We start from the raw sequence: 21000 nt of genomic DNA, 5'->3' as shown, positions 1-21000 counted from the left end.
ACAACAGGTGCTGGAGAGGATGTGGAGAAATAGGAACACTTTTACACTGTTGGTGGGACTGTAAACTAGTTCAACCATTGTGGAAGACAGTGTGGCGATTCCTCAGGGATCTAGAACTAGAAATACCATTTGACCTAGCCATCCCATTACTGGGTATATACCCAAAGGAATATAAATCATGCTGCTATAAAGACACATGCACACGTAGGTTTATTGCGACACTACTCACAATAGCAAAGACTTGGAACCAACCCAAATGTCCAACAATGATAGACTGGATTAGGAAAGTGTGGCACATATACACCATGGAATACTATGCAGCCATAAAAAATGATGAGTTCATGTCCTTTGTAGGGACATGGATGAAGCTGGAAACCATCATTCTCAGCAAACTATCACAAGGACAAAAAACCAAACACTGCATGTTCTCACTCATAGGTGGGAATTGAACAATGAGAACACTTGGACACAGGAAGGGGAACATCACACACTGGGGCTTGATGTGGGGTGGGGGGAGGGGGGTGGGATAGCATTAGGAGAGATATACCTAATGTAAATGAAGAGTTAATGGGTACAGCACACCAACATGGCACATGTATACATACGTAACAAACCTGCATGTTGTGCACATGTACCCTAGAACTTAAAGTATAATAAAAAAAATTGAAATCATATCATGTATCTTATATGACCAAAATGAATAAAACTAGACATCAATAACAAGAGGAACATTTGAAACTATGCAAACTCATGGAAATTAAACAACATACTCCTGAATGGGTGAAGGAAGAAATTAAGAATGAAAATAAATAATTCCTTGAAACAGTGCTGCAGTGAACATATGCATGCATGGATCTTTATAATAGAATGATTTATATTCCTTTGGGTATATACCCAGTAATGGGATTTCTGGGTCAAATGGTATTTCTGCCTCTAGGTCTTTGAGAAATTACCACACTGTCTTCCATAATGGTTCAGCTAACTGAATTCCCACCAACAGTGTAAAAGCATTCTTATTTTTCTGCAACCTCTCCAGCATCGCCATTGCAACTAGCATGAGATGGTATCTCACTGTGGTTTTGATTTTCATTTCTCTAATGATCAGTGATATTGAGCTTTTTTACATATGTTTGTTGGCTGCATATTTTATCTTCTTTTGAGAAGTGTCTGTTCATGTCCTTTGCCCACTTTTTAATGGGATTGTTTGTTTTTTTCTTGTAAGTTTGTTTAAATTCTTTGTAGATTCTTGATATTAGGACTTTGTCAGATGGATAGATTGCAAAAATTTACTCCATTTCTGTAAGTTGCCTGTTCAGTCTGATGATAGTTTTTTTTTGCTGTGCAGAAGCTCTTTAATTAGATCTCATTTGTAAATTTTTGCTTTTGTTGCAATAGCTTTTTTAATTTTGCTATTTATTTATTTTTGTTGCAATTGCTTTTGGCAATTTCACCATGAGATCTTTGTCCATGCCTAAATCCTGAATGGTATTGCCTAGATTTTCTTCTAGGGTTTTTATAGTTTTGGGTTTTACATTTAAATCTTTAATACATCTTGAGTTAATTCTTGTATGAGGTATAGGGAAAGAGTCCAGTGTCAATTTTCTGCACATGGCTAGCCAATTCTCTCAGCACCATTTACTAAATAGGGAATCCTTTTCCCATTGCTTTTGTTTTTTGTCAGGTTTGTCAAAGATCAGATGGTTGTAGTTGTGTGGTCTTATTTCTGAGTTCTCTATTCTGTTCCATTGTTCTATGTGTCTGTTCTTGTACTAGTGCCATGCTGTTTTGGTTATTGCAGCCTTGTAGTACAGTTTGAAATCTGGTAACATGATGCCTTCAGCTTTGTTCTTTTTGCATAGGATTTCCTTGGCTATTCAGACTCTTCTTTGGTTCCATATGAATTTTAAAATAGTTTTCTTCTAATTTAATGAAGAATATCAATGGTAGTTTAATGGGAATAGCATTGAATCTATAAATTACTCTGGGCAGTATGGCCATTTTCACAATATTGATTTTTTTCTATCCATGAGCATGGAATGTTTGTCCATTTTTTATTTCCTGTCTGATTTCCTTGAGCAGTGGTTTCTGCTAGGAATCCAGGCTAGAACCACTGAGCCCAGCCTTCTTCTTATGCCTTTGCACTTTAATAGCTTAGCTCCCCAAAGCCCAGCTCTTTTAACTTGTGCTGCTCTTGGTGGATTCAAGGGTGGTTGTGGTGGTGGTAGATGATTCCAGAGAAGAGACTTTACAGTGATACAACCTGGGCTTCCTTACTCCATTTGCTTCTTCCTAAATAACATTATTGCTCTATCTTCCTCCCCCCACCTCCAACCAGAGAAAATATCTACACTTCTGTCCTAGATGTATTTTCTAGGAACCTTTCTTCCTCTTAGTTTTAGTCACATAAACCTTACTGTATATAGGAGGAAGAGAAAACAGTAAACTCTGTGTCTGGCTAGCTCAGTTGCACCTGTTTTTATGCTTCTCACTTCTTTTATGCTTTTATACTTCTCTAGCCGGACTCTGGAACGACCACTATGTTATCTGGTATTTTGTGGCTGTTAGTGATTTGGCAAGAGAGCAGGCAATGACTGATCCAGATCTTTGTGGTGGGGAGAATAACACAACTCGAAAGCCTCAAAAGCTCTTACTCAACTCATTATCTCACTTTTGATGCTCAACAATCTGTCCTGGGCATCTATTTCCTTTTCTCACCAGGATACAATTGCCTTCTTTCCTCAGAGGATTCTTAGTCTTGACTTTATTCATATCTGTACACCCCTTTTTTACTTCTCTGACTTTTCAAGGAGTTGGCTGAAGTAGGAAGCAAACAGGCTCCCGAAATATACTATCTTGTCCCTGAAAGACTATCTGCTTCTGGGACACCCAGTTTCATGATTCATAACAGGAAAATCTCAGAACTTCTGTGTATGTGGACTAATTAGATTAGTCTCATCTCTATTATTTTAGGGTCTTGCAGCTGGCTGGGCTCAAGAATGATCTATAATTTTAGGATCTTCATTGAAGATGAAATATGCCAGAATCAACTGGGTTATTAGCACTTTACCTGCTCAGAATAAACCCTGTCTGGTTGAGGGTATGATCTTGTAGTTACCAGAATTTTTGCAGAAAAGCATCTTAATTTAGGGCATTGATCTTCCTAGTCTTAAGATGGAGCAGAGATCAGGCTTGTGTGTCTAGTTATGGTCTCACTGGTTTACAATGTTGGCCCTAGCTACCACTGTTCCAGGTTGTGATTCACAGGTGAGGGATTGGCTTTGTCTATAAGATGGACATGGTAGATATGCAGAGGGTAATAACAGGTGCCAGGATAGGTTTTCCTACTTCAGTGCAGGTTCAGTTTGGATGCCTGAAAAAATTCAGAGGTGAAGTGGTCAACTTGTAAATCTTACAGCTAGGCTGATCATGGCCATGCCAAACCTTGTAGCATTATATGCAGAAGATTTGGGAACCTGTGTTTGGATAATCATTTTTTGGTAGCTGAAACACAGTCACTGGACTGAAGTTGAGGATTCTTTTCCAGAAGGACTGACTATAATCAAGTCAAATAGCAATGACAGAGGTCCATATAATTACTCCTAAACAGGGACCAGGTTGGGAGGTAATTAAACTAATTGAGGGACTTGAATCAGGAAACACGACAAAGAAAAATTTGTTATGAGTGCAGGGACATTTCACATAAGTGTGCAGTTCGCTGCTAGGTTTGATTTCAAGATCAAAAGGGAGTATAGGTTTGGGACTTTGGTTCCACTAACCAGTTCAATTTGACAGGGGAGGTGATGCAAACCTGTACAGACTTGTCAAACCTGAAACAGTTTAGCAGTTTAGGATAAATGAAGCTAAGTGTGCATATGTAAGGGATGGCTCAGGAGTGAGGGGGAAGTCAATGGATGGGACCAGCTGACATTTCAGCTCTGCAAATCCAGATAAGACAAGTGGAGAGAAATTAAGAGAGCCAGGGCTGACAGAAAGACTCTTTCATTCTAATGATCATACAGTTAATTTCCAGGAAAGACAAAACTAGGGTCAGGAAAATAGCAAACAGATGGAAGCTTAAAGTATTATGGAAATATTACAAAGATTTCAAAATCAGTCTGAATTTTCTTGTGTCTTTATTTCGGATGGTGCAGCAGACAACTTCATGAGTTCACATCCTCTCACCTCCCGTTTAAGCAAAGGAAAGAAAAACCCAAATCGGTGTTACAGGTTTTTGAAGGTCTCCCTGGATTAATGCAGGTCATTTTTTATCCTAGGGAAAGCACAGAGGATGCCTTCTATCTCAATGTTTCCCTTATTTTATTGATTAATCTTTCACTTTTTCATTCACTTAACACTTAATCATTGCTTAGTATGTGCCAGGTACTGAAAAGATCCACTAGGAATATAAAATAAACAAAACAACATTTCTGCTTTCTAGTTACTCCCAAGGCCACTCTCCAGCCAGTTCTCCTGGGAATCAGCCAAACCACAGCCCTGTTAGGCACCATTGACCTTCTATTTCCAATGATTGGGAAATAGTCAAGCATGGGCTGGGAGCTTAATTGTATAAAGCAGCAAGTTGCTATGAAGAGTTCAAAGGTATGAGAGTGCAAGAATTTGGTTTGGGTGACCTTGTCCATGTAAGATTGTCAAGACCATTGTGACTGTCAGCTCTGGTTAGAAACCCTGCTGTGCCATTTAATAATGTGACCTCGAGATGCTTGGTTACTTGTACTGTACTTGGTTTCTTCATCTGTCACATAAAAATAATGATATATATCTATTGAGATATATATATATATATATATATATTTTTTTTTTTTTTTTGAGATGGAGTCTCACTTTGTCTCCCAGGCTGGAGTGCAGTGGCATGATCTTGGCTCACTGCAAGCTCCGCCTCCCGGGTTCACACCATTCTCCTGCCTCAGCCTTCCGAGTAGCTGGGACTACAGGCGCCTGCCACCACACCTGGCAAATTTTTTGTATATTTGGTAGAGACGGGGTTTCACTGTGTTAGCCAGGATGGTCTCGATCTCCTGACCTTGTGATCCGCCCACCTCGGCCTCTCAAAGTACTGGGATTACAGGCGTGAGCCACCACGCCTGGCCCTACCTTGATATAATTTTAAATTATATCAATATATGTTAATTGCTTAGTGCAGTGCCTGACACACAGTAATTGTCCAATAGATGGTGGCTATTATTTTCTCTCTGGGCATTTGATTTCCTAACTGCAAAATGAGCAAATGATCCTGACATCCCACCCAAATGTGGTTTTTTTTTTTTTTTTTTTAGATGGAGTTTTGCTCTTATTGCCCAGGCTGGAGTGCAATGGATGGCGCGATCTCGGCTCGCTGCAACCTCTGAACCCTCTGAACCTCTTGAACCCTCCCGGGTTCAAGTGATTCTCCTGCCTCAGCCTCCCGAGTAGCTGGGATTACAGGCATGCGACACTATGCCTGGCTAATTTTGTATTTTTAGTAAAGATGGGGTTTCTCCATGTTGGTCAGGCTGGTCTTGAACTCCTGACCTCAGGTGATACACCCACCTCAGCCTCCCAAAGTGCTGGGATTACAGGCATGAGCCACTGCGCCCGGCCAACCCAACTGTTAAAACTTCTTATTTGAGCAATCCTCCCTCTTCCCACTCCAAGCAAGGTTAGCCCCTGATCAATTTTCTCTATCTTAGGATGTCAAAACCTCTTCTTTTACTACCCCCAAGGACCAAGGACAGGATTAGATTCCTTACGGTGGTTTGTATTTTGCAACACAGGCTACTTCACGTTCTATTTTAAGCTTGAAGTTGTTAAGGTTGCCATTACAGCCGGAGAAGACAAAAGTTTCACATCTTTTGGAGGTTCTGTTGTAGAAATATCTAAAGTGAACTTCATAGCAGCTTCCAAAATTCATGTCCAATTTGCAGGGATCTGCATGAGAGGTTCCCATTGAGTTAGTGGGAATTGGTAAGGACTCAGCAGGAGAACTTGTCTTTATGGGCCCTTAAAAATTCCTACGTTTAGCCTGGAACTATTCTCATATTCAAGGACTCTGAAAGATGTGGTTTTCTCTTGGAGTTAGAGTTGCTTGGAAATGTTGCCTTTGCACAATGCAAATTGGTTAAAATTCCAGGTTGTTGTCGTGAGCAGTGTATTGGAGAAGGAGAAGTAGTGATCAGTGAAAAAGGAGGTTCCACCACTAGCTTGTGCAGGGCGATGAGCTTCCCTACATTTCCTATCTTACAGTTTATTAAAGTACAGTATCCTCCTGCTTCCCCACATCATCTTCCTTTCCTTTTAATTGCCCACATAGGACATGCAATTCAGAGTGCCTCCTCCCCAGTTTTCATACATTCACTATACTACCTATACTTCAAAATTTAAGTAACCATGCCTGCTGCTATCCTTAAAGCAGGATGCATACTAAAATGCTAAAATGCATAACCTTGGGGTGATGCTCTTTCATCCTCATACCCCGTCATCTTCTCCTTTCTTGCCTTCTCAGAGGCAAACCCTCTGTTTTTATTGTTAAGAGTTGGGTAGTAAGTGGTTGGAACAGCCACAATCATGGTTGTATTGACAATCCACCTTACTCAAGCAGCCAGCCTGGAATTTACTCTCTGGTAAAGTTATGTGCATAATCTTATTTCATACTCACAAACACCCTCTGCAGCAGGCACTTTTCTGATCTTCATTTTACACATGGGGAAACTGAGACTAAGAGAATAATAAGTGGTTGAGTGACTTGTCCAAGGGCACATATCTGCTAAGTGAACAGGTCCAGAACTTGGAGTGTCTGACTTATGGTATAAACTGTGCTACTTTCTCGTCCCCTGGAAGCGCTGAGCCTTCACACACTATCTATGGAAGAAAGTCTCATTGCCTCTCCCATTTACATTGTGAGCTCCTCTAAACAGGAATCATCTGTCCAAGAGTTCTGTATATGTCCATAGCCCAGATACTGAAAATGTCTTAATTTGCTCTGTCTCCAACCCCCTTTCTCTCTCATCCCAATACATACTCGTCAATGGTCTGGGATCTTTGAAATTTGTCACACAACCTCTGATTCAAAATACTTCCAGTCCTTTGGACCTCCTATAAAAGAGGTCTCCATCTGGAAAAGACTTTGTGTCATTTCTGTTTTTTCTCATCAAACATCCAAAGGACCCCTAGTGTAAGTAATGCCCCGAGTCAAGGGACTAAGTGTCTATGGGTATTGTCATGAAAGGAAGACCTTCCTGGACTACCTAGATAACACACTTTTCTCCCAATACCTTCTCTCTCATTCATAATTGACCTTTGGATTTATTTTCTGCCTTAGCTTCATACCTTTGAGGTCTCCACATATCTTCTCCGCAATTTTATTAACACCACCCAATAACAGGGTATTCAATGAGCAGAAGATGAAGAATCTTAGAAGAAATCCCAGCTTGGCAGACTTCATGGTGCAGCAAGCAGCAGGCAGGATAGTTGTGGTATCACCTGATGTTATATTTTGGGCTTGATACTTGAGACGGTTGAGCTCACCTACCCCAAGGGCCAGGACTGGACATTACTAGGTGTTGAGTTGAACAGTGAGTGCTTGGGTACCCAGCCATGAAGCTGAAGGCCCCAAACTGATTAGACCCTTGATAGTGAGTCCCATGTTCATCTAGAAGCAATAGAAACTTAAGGATCAGAGCTTCTGCATATATTTAATCATGAAGGGTAGAATCATCAGAGCGAGGAATTAAAAAGGGATTTCTTCCTTTCTCTTTTTGACCTTTTATGCACAGAAGAAACTAATCATGGCACAAGAGAAAGAGTGCAATAGCACTATAATAATAGTAACAGGGTTAGTTATAACCTAGAGTACTACTTAATTCCAGGTGCTATTTTTAAGTAATTTTTATATACTTTATCATCATATACACCCTATGAAGTAAGTACAGTTATTACCATCATTTAAGGATGAAATGGAGACAGAGATTAGGTTACATGTACAAGGTCACTCATTTATTTTGTGGTAGAGACAAGATTTGAACTTGGCTTCAGAGTTTTTGTTCTTAGTCACACTACACTATGTTATCTAGGAACATGAGGACATCTTGGATCTGTTTTCTCCTAAAAGTTTTGAAATTTTGGCTTACCTTTACACCCTAAAACCACCTGATGTTGATTTTTTGGTAAGGTATATCATAAGGATCGTTTTTCATTTTTCAGTGGTCCCAGACCTATTTATTAATGAGTTCCTCTTCTATTTAACTGCAAAATAATTTTGCTTAATTACTTGGGATTGCTTCTGAGCCCTTTATTTCACTCCACTGTATACCCCCACTCCAAAGCCACACTTAATCTCTTGAACTTTGTTTATCTTAGGATTTTGTATTTTCATATAAATTTTAGTCAGTTTATCAAGTTATTCAAAAGACCTGTTTCGGGCCAGGCGTGGTGGCTCATGCCTGTAATCCCAGCACTTTGGGAGGCTGAGGTGGGTGAATCCCATGAGGTCAGGAGTTGGAGACCAGCCTGGTCAACATGGCAAAACCCCGTCTCTACTAAAAATACAAAAATTAGCTGGTTATGGTGGTGAGTTCCTGTAATCCCAGCTACTTGGGAGGCTGCGGCATGAGAATTGCTTGAACTGGGAGGCAGAGGTTGTAGTGAGCTGAGACTGTGCCATTGCACTCCAGCCTGGGTGACAGAGCAAGACTCTGACCAAAAAAAAAATAAAAACAAAAGACCTATTTTGGATATTCATCTGAATTGCATTGGATCTACAAATCAATTGGAAAAGAATGATATCCTTATAATATTGTCTTTGATAGATATATTTCCATCTATTTTGACCTTCATTAATATTTTAAAGAAAGGTTTATGACATTTCTCATGCAGGTGTTACAATCTTATTTATATTTTTAATATTATTGTAAATGCTATCTTTTAAAAAAGTCTTCAACTTTTAAGTTCAGCGGTACATGTGCAGGATGTGCAGGTTTGTTACACACATAAACCATGTGTGCCATGGTGATTTGCTGCACAGATCATCCCTACACCTAGGTATTAAGCTCAGCATTCACCAGGTATCCTTCTTGATGTTCTCCCTCTCCCTACCACTCCCATGATATGCTCCAATGTGTGTTGTTCCCCATATGTGTCCATGTATTCTCATCATTCAGCTACCACTTGTAAGTGAGAACATGCAGTGTTTGGTTTTCTGCTCCTGTGTTAGTTTGCTGAAGATAACTGCTTCGAGCTCCATCCATATCCCTGCAAAGGACATGATCTCATTTCTTTTTATGGCTGCATAGAATTCCATGGTGTGTGTGTGTATATATATATATATTTCAATATCACATTTTCTTTATCCAGTCTATCATTGATGGGCATTTGGATTGATTCCATGTCTTTGCTATTGTGAATAGTGCTGCAATGAGCATATGCATGCATGTGTCTTTATAATAAAATGATTTATGTTCCTTTGGGTATATACCCAGTAATGGGATTATTGGGTCAGATGGTATTTCTGCCTCTAGATCTTTGAGGAATCTCCACACTGTTTTCCACAATGGTTGAACTAATTTACACGCCCACTAACAGTGTAAAAGTGTTCCTTTTTCTCTGCAACCTCTCCAGCATCTGTGTTTTTTTTTTTTTTTTACTTTTTAATAATCACCATTCTGACTGGTATGAGATGGTATCTCATTGTGGTTTTGATTTTCGTTTCTCTAATGATCAGTGATGTTGAGCCTTGTTTCATATGTTTGTTGGCCACATGTATGTCTTCTTTTGAGAAGTGCCTGTTCATGTCCTTTGCCCACTTTTTAATGGGATTGTTTGTTTTTTTTCTTATAAATTTGTTTTAGTTTCTTGTAGACTCTGGATACTAGAACTTTGTCAGATGGATAGATTGCAAAAATATACTCCATTTCTGTAGGTTGTCTGTTCACTCTGATGATAGTTTCTTTTGCTGTGCAGAAGCTCTTTAGTTTAATTAGATCCCATTTGTCAATTTTTGCTTTTGTTGCAGTTGCTTTGGTGTTTTCATCATGAAATCTTTGCCCATGCCTACGTCGTGAATGGTATTGCCTAGATTTTCTTCTAGGGGTTTTGTAGTTTTGGGTTTTACATTTAAGTCTTTAATCCATCTTGAGTTAATTCTTGTATGTGGTATAAGGAAGGAGTCCAGTTTCAATTTTCTGCATGTGGCTAGCCACTTTTTTCAGCACCATTTGTTAAATAGGGAATCCTTTTCTCATTGCTTGTTTTTGTCAGGTTTGCTGAAGATCAGATGGTTGTAGATGTGCAGTCTTATTTCTTAGTTCCCTCTATTCAGTTCCATTTTTCTATGTGTCTGTTCTTGTACCAGTACCATGCTGCTTTGGTTATTGTAGCATTGTAGTATAGTTTGAAGTTGGATAGCATGATGCCTCTGGCTTTGTTCTTTTTGCTTAGGATTGTCTTGGCTGTTCAGGCTCTTTTTTTGGTTCCATATGAATTTTAAAATAGATTTTTCTAATTCTGTCAAGAATGTCAATGGTAGTTTAATGGGAATAGCATTGAATCTATAAATTACTTTGGGTAGTATGGCCATTTTCACAACATTGATTCTTCCTATCCATGAGCGTGGAATGTTTTTCCATTTTTTTGTGTCCTCTGTGATTTCCTTGAGCAGTGGTTTGTAGTTCTCCTTGAAGAAGCTCTTCACTTGTTAGCTGTATTCCTAGGTATTTTATTCTTTTTGTGGCAATTGTGAATGGGAGTTCATTTATGATTTGGCTCTCTGCTTGCCTGTTTTTGGTATATAGGAATGCTAGCAATTTTTGCACTCAGATTTTGTATCCTGAGAGTTTGCTAAAGTTGCTTATCAGTTTAAGACGCTTTTGGGCTAAGACGATGGGGTTTTCTACATCTAGGATTATGTCATCTGCAAACAAAGATGATTTGACTTCCTCTCTTCCTGTTTGAATTGCTTTATTTCTTTCTCTTGCCTGATTGTCCTGGCCAGAACTTCCAATACTATATTGAATAAGGAGTGATGAGAGAGGGTATCCTTTTCTTGTGCTGGTTTTCAAGGGGGAATGCTTCCAGCTTTTGCCCATTCAGTATGATATTGGCTGTGGGTTTGTCATATATGGCTCTTATTATTTTGAGGTATTTTCCTTCAATATCTAGTTCATTGAGCATTTTTAACATGAAGGGATGTTGAATTTTATTGAAGGCCTTTTCTGTGTTTATTGAGATAATCATGTGGTTTTTGTCTTTAGCTGTGTTTATGTGATGAATCAGATTTATTGATTTGCATATGTTGAACTAATGTTGCATCCTGGGGATGAAGCCAACTTGATCATGGTGGATAAGCTTTTTGATGTGCTGCTGGATTTGGTTTGCCAGTATTTTATTGAGGACTTTTGCATCAATGTTCATCAGGGGTATTGGTCTGAAGTTTTCTTTTTTTGTTGTATCTCTGCCAGGTTTTGGTATCAGGATGATGCTGGCCGCATAAAATGAGTTAGGGAGGAGTCCCTCCTTTTCAGTTTTTTGGAATAGTTTCTGTAGAAATGGTACCAGCTTTTCTTTTTTTCTTTTCTTTTCCCTTTTTTTTTGAGATGGAGTCTCACTCTGTCACCCAGGCTGGAATGCAGTGGTGTGATTTTGGCTCACTGCAACCTCCGCCTCCCAGGTTCAAGCGATTCTCCTGTCTCAGCCCCTCCGAGTATCTGGGATTACAGGTATGCATCACCATGCATAGCTAGTTCTTGTGTTTTTAGTAGAGACCTGCCTCAGCCTCTGATTACAGATTACAGATGTGAGCCACCGTGCCTGGCTGGTATTACAGATGTGTAATTGTTGGGATTACAGATGTGAGCCACCATGCCTGGCTGGTATCAGCTTTTCTTTGTGCCCCTGGAAGAATTCAGCTGTGAATCCATCTGGTCCTGGGCTTTTGTTGTTGTTGTTGTTGATAGGCTGTTTATTACTGTCTCAGTTTCAGAACTCGTTATTGGTCTATTCAGTGTTTCGATTTCTTCGTGGTTCAGTCTTGGGAGGGTGTATGTGTCCAGGAATTTATCAGTTTCTTCTGGATTTTCTATTTTATGTGCATAGAGATGTTTATAGTATTCTCAAATGGTAGTTTGTATTTCTGTGGGATCAGTGGTGATGTCTCCCTTATCATTTCTAATTGTGTTTATTTGATTCTTCTCTTTTTTCTTCTTTATTAGTCTATCTTGCAGTCTATCAGTTTTATTGATTTTTTTTTCAAAAATCAGCTCCTGGACTTGTTCATTTTTTGAAGGGTTTTTCTGTATCTCTGTCTCCTTCGGTTCAGCTCTGATTTTGGTTATTTCTTGTTTTCTTCTAGTTTTGGGGTTTGTTTGCTTTTGGTTCTCTGCTTCTTTTAGTTGTAATGTTAGATTGTTAACTTGAGATCTTTCTAGGTTTTTGAGGTGGGCATTTAGTGCTATAAATTTCCCTCTCAATACTGCTTTAGCTGGATCCTAGAGATTCTGGTATGTTGTCTCTTGGTTCTCATTAGTTTCAAAGAATTTCTTGATTGCTGCCTTAATCTTATCATTTACCTAGGAGTCATTCAGGAGCAGCTTGTTCAATTTCCATGTAGTTGTGTTGTTTTGAGTGAATTTCTTAATCTTGAATCCTAATTTGATTGTGCTGTGGTCTGAGAGACTGTTGTGATTTCAATTCTTTTGCCTTTGTTGAGGATTGTTTTACTTTTGATTATGTAATCAATTTTGGAGTAAGTGCCATGTGGTGATGAGAAGAACGCATATTCTGTTGTTTTTTAGTGGAATGTTCTGTAGATATCTATCAGGTCTGCTTGATTCAGAGCTGAGTTCAAGTCCTGAATATCTTTATTAATTTTCTGTCTCGATAATCTGTCTAATATTGTCAGTGGGGGGTTAAAGTCTCCCACTATTATTGTGTGGGAGTCTAAGTCTCTTCGTAGGTCTCTAAGAACTTGCTTTATGAATCTGGGTGGTCCTGTATTGGGTGCATATATATTTAGGATAGTTAGCTCTTCTTGTTGAATTGAACTGTTTACCATTATATAGTGCCCTTTTTTATCTTTTTAAAGTCTTTGTTGGTTTAAAGTCTGTATTCTCAGAAACTAGGATTGCAACCCCTGCTTTTTTCTGTTTTCCAATTGTTTGGTAAATTTTCCTCCCTCCCTTTATTTTGAACCCATGTGCATCTTTGCTTATGAGACAGCATACTGATGGGTCTTGGCTCTTTATCCAGCTTGCCACTCTGTGTTTTTTAATTGGGGGCATTTAGCCATTCACATTTAAGGTTAGCATTATGTGTGAATTTGATCCTGTCATCATGATGCTAGCTGGTTATTTTGCAGACTTGTTTATATGGTTGCTTCATACCGTCAGTGGTCTGTGTACTTCAGTGTGTTTTTGTAGTGGCTGGTAATGGTTTTTCCTTTCTATATTTAGTGCTTCCTTCCTTCCTTGCAAGGTGCTCTTGCAAGACAGGCCTGGTGGTGATGAATTCTCTCAGCATTTGCTTGTCTGAAAAGAATCTTATTTCTCCTTTGCTTATGAAGCTTAGTTTGGCAAGATATGGAATTCTGGGTTGGAAATTTTTTTCTTTAAGAATGTTGAATATTGGCCCCCAATCTCTTCTGGCTTGTAGGGTTTCTGCTGAAAGGTTCACTGTTAGTCTGATGGACTTCCCTTTGAAGGTGACCTGGCCTTTCTCTCTGGCTGCCCTTAACATTTTTCTTTCATTTTGACCTTGGAGAATCTGATAATTATGTTTCTTGGGGTTGATCTTCTCATGGGGTATCTTAGTGGGGCTCTCTGCATTTCCTGAATTTGAATGTTGGCCTGTCTTGCTAGGTTGGGGAGTTCTCCTGGATGATATCCTGAAGTATGTTTTCCAACTTGATTCCATTCTGTCCATCTCTTTCAGGTATCCCAATCAGTTGTAGGTTCAGTTTTTTTTTTTTTCCAAGACAGAGTTTCATTCTTACACCCAGGCTGGAGTGAAGTGGCGCAATCTCAGCTCACTGCAATCTCTGCCCCCTGGGTTCAAGCGATTCTCCTGCCTCTGCCTCCTGAGTAGCTGGGATTACAAGCACCTGCCACCATGCCCAGCTAATTTTTGCATTTTTAGTAGAGATGGGGTTTCGCCATGTTGACCAGGCTGGTCTTGAACTCCTGACCTCAGGCAATCCACCCGCCTCAGTCTCTCAAAGTCCTAGGATTACAGGTGTGAGCCACCGTGCCTGGCCGGTTCAGTCTTTTTATATAATCTCATATTTCTCAGTTTTTATTTATTGCTTTTCATTCTTTTTTCTCTATTCTTGTCTGCCTCTATTATTTCAGATAGATAGTCTTCAGGCTCTGAGATCCTTTCCTCTGCTTGGTCTATTCTGCTATGTATACTTGTGATTGCATTGTGAAGTTCTTGTGTTGTATTTTATAGCTGCTTCAGGTCAGTTATGTTCCTCTCTAAACTGGCTGCTCTGGTTGTCAGCTCCTGTGTTGTTTTATCATGATTCCTAGCTTCTTTGCATTGGGTTACAACATACTTCTTTAGCTCAGCAAAGTTCATTATTACCCACCTTCTGAAGCTTCTTCTCATCTGTCATCTCAGCCTCAGCCCAGTTCTGTGCACTTGCTGGAAAGGTGTTGTGGTCATTTGGAGCAGAAGAGGCATTCTTGCTTTTTGAGTTTTCAGCATTTTTGCATTGATTTTTTTTCTCTTATTTGTGGGCTTATCTACCTTAGATTTTCTGTGGTTGCTGACCTTTGAGTGGGGTTTTTGGGTGGGGTTTTTGTTGTTGTTGTTTTCTGTTTGTTTGTTTTTCTTTTAACAGGCCACTGACTGTTAGCACCTGTAGGGCTGCTGTGGCTTTCTAGGGGTCCACTGCAGACCTTAGTTGCCTTGGCTTTTCCTGTAACTCTAGGTATCACCAGTGAAGGCTGCAAAACAGCAAAGCCTGCTTCTCTTCTGGAAGCTCCATCCCAGGGGGTACTGACCTGTTGCTGGCCTGAATGCTCCTGTAGGAGGTGTCTGGAGACCCCTGTTGGGAAGTCTCACCCAGTCAGGAGGAATGGGATCAGGGACCTGCTTACAGAATCAGTCTGGCTGCTTTTTGGTAGAGCGGGTGTGCTGTGTTGGTGGGGACCCTTCCTTGTCTGGACCACCTAGTCTCTCCAGAGCTGGCAGGCTGGAACAGCTGAGTCAACTCAACTGCAGAGATGGTGGCCACCTCTCCCCATAGGAGCTCCATCCCAGGGAGAGATTGGAATTCTGTCCATATAAGCCTGGCTGGGGTGACTGAGGGCTCCCAGCAGGGAGGCCCCACCCAGTGAGGAGGAATGGATCAGGATCCTGCTTAAAGAAGCAGTCTGTCACGATCTGGCAAAGCAGGTGTGCTGCATAGAAGGGGACTAGTCCAGACTGCCTGGACTGTCCAGAGCTGGCAGGCTGAAATACTAGTTGACCAAACTGCAGAAATGGCAGCCACCCCTCCCCCCAGGTCCTGGAAACTCCCCCAGTCTCAGGCAGACTCCGCCTACTGCCACTGTGGCTGGAACTCCAAGCCAGCAGGTCCCAACTTGTGAGATGCTGTGGAAGTGGGGCCTGCAGAATGATGCCGCTTGGCTCCCTGGATTCAGCCACCTTCCTAGGGGAATATACAGATGGATCTGCCCCCTTGTTGGGGATCCCGAGGCCAGAGTATGTAAAACTCCTGGGTCTCTGTGTGTGCTGGAGTTCTGCTCTGCTGAGACTCCACACAGCTCTGTGTATTGAATCCAAGGCGCTGCTCATGTAGGCTCATGAGGGGATCTCGTCATCTGCAGGTTGCAAAGATCTGTGTGAGAAGTGTGGTTTCCCAGGCAGGGTCGCACAATCGCTCACTGCCTCCCTTGTTTGGGGATGGGGGTTCCTTCGGCTCCATGTTGCTCCAGGTGGGCCCTCACCCCACCCTGCTTTTCTTCGCTCTCCATGGGTTGAGCTGATTGCTTAGTCAGTTCCAATGTGAGAACCTGGATACTTCAGTTGAAGGTGGTGAATTCACTTTGCTGCTCTCTTTCCTCAGCAGTGCTGTGACCGCAGCTGCCTGTAATTAGCCATGTTAAATGGTATCTTTAAACATTATATTTCTTTCTATGTTTTTCTGGTGTACAAAAATGTAATTCATTTTATATATTAATCTTATATCCAGTCACCTTCCTATATTCTGTTGTTATTTCTAAATAATTTGTATGTGGTTCTCTTTGCCTTCTACAAAAATAGGCAGTTACCATCTGTGAGTAATGATGGTTTTGTGCCTTCTATTCCAATTATGAATGCTTTAAATTTCTATTTTTTAACATCACTCTGGCTAGAATCTTTAGTACATTGTGGAATAGAAGCAGTGTAGTGGTCATCCCTGTCTTTTTTTTGCAGATTTTAAGGGACTGCTTCTAATAGTTTCACCTTTAAGAATGATGTATACTGTAGGTTTTATTTAAAAAAAATGCCTACACTTTATCTTGTTAAGGATATTCCCTTATATTCCCAGTGTGTTAAAAATGTAATCTGTCAAAATTTGAATTTTATAAAACTATTTTTTGCATCTGTTGGGATAATCACATGGCTTTTAAATTGTTATACGGTGAATTGTATTCATAGATTTTTCTCATTTTTACTCTTGCATTTCTGGGATAAAGTTGCTTATGCTAAATAATCTTTTTATACACTACTGAATTTAGTTTGCTAATATGCTGTATAAGATTTTTCTGTCTACGTTTGTGAGTTAGATTGGCCAGTAATTTTCATTTCTCATGCTCTCCTTATTTGGTTTGAGCACTAAGACTATATGGCCTCAAAGACTGAATTCAGGAATAGTCATTTCTAGTCTCTGGATGATTTCATATAAGATTGAAATGGTTTATTCCTTGAAGATTTGATTGAACTTTTCTGAAAATCATGTGGACTTGGTGTTTTCTGTTTTAGGAGATTGTTTCTGCTTAGTAAACTTGTTTAATGACTTCCTATTCCTTCTTCTTCTTCTTTTTTTGAAATGGAGTCTCGCTCTGTCATCCAGGCTGGAGTGCAGTGGCGTGATCTTGGCTGACTGCAACCTCTGCCCGCTGGGTTCAAGCAATTATCCTGCCTCGGCCTCCTGAGTAGCTGGGATTACAGGCGTGCACCACTATGTCTGGCTAATTTTTGTATTTTTAGTAGAGATGGGGTTTCACCATGTTGGCCAGGCTGGTCTCAAACCCCTGACCTCATGATCTGCCTGCCTTGGCCTCCCAAAATGCTGGGATTACAGGTGTGAGCCACTGTGCCCAGCCCCTATTCTTTCTTTTTTCAAATTTTATTTTATTGTGGTAAAAGCACTTAACATGAAGTCTACTGTTTTAACATATTTTTAAGTGTATGATAAATTTTTGTTGACTATAGGTACAGTGTTATATACTAGATCCCTAGAGCTTATATTTCTTTTGCTTGACTGAAACTTTATGCCTGTTGATTACTAATTATCCATTTCACCTCCACCCAGGCCCTGGCAACCACTGTTCCACTATTGATTCTATAAATTTGACTATTTTAGATACTTCATATAAGTGGAGTCGTGAAGTATTTATCTTCCTGTGACTGGCTTTTTTCACTTAGCATAATGTCCTCAAGGTTCATCTATGTTGTGACATATTGCAGAATTTCCTTTTTTTAAAAGGCTGAATAGTATTCCATTGTATGCATATACTACATTTCAAAAAAATGTCTTCATCTGTCAACGTACATAAGATTGTTTTCACATCTTGGCTGTTATGACTAGTGCTGCAATGAACATAGAAGTGCTAAGTGTTAATATCTCTTTGAGATCCTGAGTTCAGTAATTTTGAATAAATATTCAAAAGTGGGATTAGTGGATCATATGGTAGTTCAATTTTTAATTTTAAAAGGAACATTCACTCTGTTTTGCATGGTGGCTGCACCATTTTGAATTCCCACTAATGGTGTGCAAGGGTTTCCTTTTCTCCATATCCTTGCCAACACTTATCTTTTGTTTTGATAATAGGCACCTGGCAGGTGTGATGTGATAGTTCATGTGGTTTTGATTTGCATTTTCATAATGATTAATGATGTTGAACATCTTTTCATAGACTTGTTGGCCATTTGTATGTCTTTGAAAAAATGTCTGTTTGGGGACTTTTACTATTTTTTTATTTTTTATTTTTTGTTATTGAGTTGTAGGAGTTCTTTATATATTTTGCATATTAACTGTTATCAAATGTATTTTTTACAAAGATTTTCTCCATTCCATAGGTTGCATTTTCATTTTGTTGATTGTTTCCTTTGCTGTGCAGAAAATGTAGTCTCCCTTGTTTATTTGTGTTTTTGTTTCTTGTGCTTTTGGTTTCAAATAAAAAAAAATCATCGTCCAGACCAATGGAACTTTGTCCCTATGTTTTCTTCTAAGAGTTTTACAGTTTCAGGTCTTATGTTTAAGTCTTTAGTCCATTTTGAATTGATTTTTGTGTATGGCGTAAGTTTTCCTAACATCATTTAATGAAGAGATTATCCTTTCCCCATTGTATATTCTTGGTGCCTTTGTTGGAAGTTAGTTGACGGTACATGCAAAGGTTTAATTCTGGGCTCTCTATTCTGTTTCGTTGCCATATGTGTCTGTTTTTATGCTAGTACCATACTGTTTGGATTACTGTAGTTTGCAATATAGTTTAAAATCATGACGTGTGATGCTTCCAGCTTTGTTCTTTTTGCTCAGAATTTCTTTAGCTATTCAGTGTCTTTTGTGGCTCACATGAATTTTAGGATTGTTTTTTCTATTTCTGTGAAAAATATCTTTGGAATTTTGATAGAGATTGCATTGAATCTATGGAGTAATTTAAGCATTATGAACATTTTAACAATATTAATTTCTCCAACTCATGAACATGGGATATCTTTTCATTTTTTGTGTGTCATCTATAATTTCTTTTATCAATATTCTATAGTTTTCAGCATACAGATCCTTCACCTCTTTGGTTATATTTACTCCTATTTTATTCTTTTTGATGCTATTGTAAATGGGATTATTTTTCTTGATTTCTTTTATGGATAGTTTGTAGTTAGTGTAGAGAAATTCAACTAATTTTTGTATATTGATTATTTTATCCTGCACTTTTATTGAATTTATTAATTCTAACAGTTATTTTTGTTATTGAGTCTTTAGAGTTTTGTATACATAAGATGCTATCTGTAAACCGAGACAATTTTCCTATTGTCTCTGTTTCCTTCTGCTTTCATACTTGGATGACTTTTATTTCTTTTTCTTGCCTAATTGTTCTGGATAGGATTTCAAGTATTTTGTTTAATAGAAGCGGTGAGAGTAGGCATCCTTGTCTTATTCCCGATCTTAGAGGCAAAGCTTTCAGCTTTTCATCATTGAGTATGATGTTAGCTATGGGCTTGTTATACATGGCCTTTGTTATATAGAGATACATGGCTTGTATACCTAATTCGTTGAGAGCTTTTATTATGAAAAAAAAGTTGAATTTTTCTCAAATGCTTTTTCTTTCTTTCTTTCTTTTTTTTTCTTTTGGAGACAAAGTTTTACTCTTTCATCCAGGCTGGAGTGAAGTAGCATGATCTCGGCTCACTGCAACATCCACCCCCTGGATTCAAGCAATTCTCCTGCCTCAATATTTTAGCATTTTATCCTTTCTTGTCTCATTAAAAGGTACTTACTTATTGAGCTCCTGCTATATTTCAGTAACTATTCTCAATGTTGGGTATATAGAGATGAATTAAACAAAGTTTTGTCCTCAAAAGTTGTATACGAGTCTTGGCTCCAAGGCTGGGAAGCAGAACCCATGAACAAACAAGATTTCACCTTCAAAATTGTAAATTCCATTCCTAACACAGCCAAACCCACCTTTCCCAGCAAACCTAAAATTATGTTGGATTGTTGACTAAGCACTTATAGGAGGCAATGACAGAGTACAAGAGTGCTCTCCAAAGGGCCATAGTCTTCATATTATTCATATTTATCTTCTTCCCAGGTGACAGCAAGAAAAAGTGACTCTTTTTTCATTGTGTCTCCCAAGTATCCTTATTGACTTGGTATAGCCCCTACTGAACTACTGATCTTTCACCATCTCTGCTGGGATGGACTGAGAAGAGAACTCCCAGCAAGAATTTGCAAGATATCCATAAGCATTGTTATTTTTTGAACAGTTTTATTCTGGCTTCATTGTGGCCAAATTCTTGTCTCTTAGCTTTTCATCTTTATTCACTCCCCTGGGGAAGAGTTGGACCTATCTATTAGAGCATCTTTTCCAAGATTCCCCATGCCTGTCACTTGTTCTTAATAAACTAAATAAACTCATGATTGGCTGAAGCATCCCTTCAAGATTTCATCCTGGAGGGTCAGCCTGTCCTGTGTGGTTGTGTGTCAGGTACTTTCCAGTCCGGCCATGTTCCCTTCAAAGCAAGTTGATACTGCTGAGTTACTGGTTACTTAATTAAGCCTCCCAACCACCAGACTACAATCAAGAACTTAGTATCACAAATTACCTAAGGTAAGTGGTGTTATCTCTATTTTAAGCATGAAAAATTAAAGTTTTGAAGAATTTAGATGATTTGCCATAGTAGCACAACTATGGTTAAGTGAGAAGTCATGGTGTATAGATTATATTCACTGATGAAGGGGTGAAAATCCATCTTTCTTCTTCCTTAATGCCATTCCTTATATCTCACCCTTTGCAGTAAGTCCTCAAAATGTTAACAATAATCATAACCATTCATATTTCTGTCACAGTGCATACAACATATTTTTATGCATATTATATTATTTAATCTTTTTGTATAGTCTTGTGAAAATGAAGAACAATTGCTTATGCTGTTTTCCTAATGAGGAACACAAGGCTCACTGGTACAGAGTTGGCAGTAATGGAGGCAAGCAGAGAAAGGCCCAGGCTTTGTGGAGCTTGATGCTTGTATAATTATGGATACCTTGTTTTAGAAAAATAATGCAGAACTACTAATACAAAA

The 21000-nt window shown here is 39.2% G+C and overlaps 1 protein-coding gene across 1 annotated transcript; it reads right to left on the bottom strand.

Moving 5' to 3' along the window:
• Positions 1-5743: 5743 nt before the first annotated feature.
• Positions 5744-7438, bottom strand: SPINT4 (serine peptidase inhibitor, Kunitz type 4). The gene is made up of 2 exons (XM_024926818.1): positions 7324-7438; positions 5744-5925 (listed from the first exon to the last, which is right to left on the bottom strand). The coding sequence occupies exons 1-2, from the start codon at positions 7436-7438 to the stop codon at positions 5744-5746; spliced, it is 297 nt and encodes a 98-aa protein (XP_024782586.1).
• Between the last annotated feature and the right edge of the window lie 13562 nt (positions 7439-21000).

The sequence above is a fragment of the Pan paniscus genome, chromosome 21, assembly GCF_029289425.2.
Source record: "Pan paniscus chromosome 21, NHGRI_mPanPan1-v2.0_pri, whole genome shotgun sequence".
NCBI lineage: Eukaryota > Metazoa > Chordata > Mammalia > Primates > Hominidae > Pan > Pan paniscus.
Note: the sequence above shows the minus strand (reverse complement) of the source record. Positions and strands in the feature narration are given on the sequence as shown.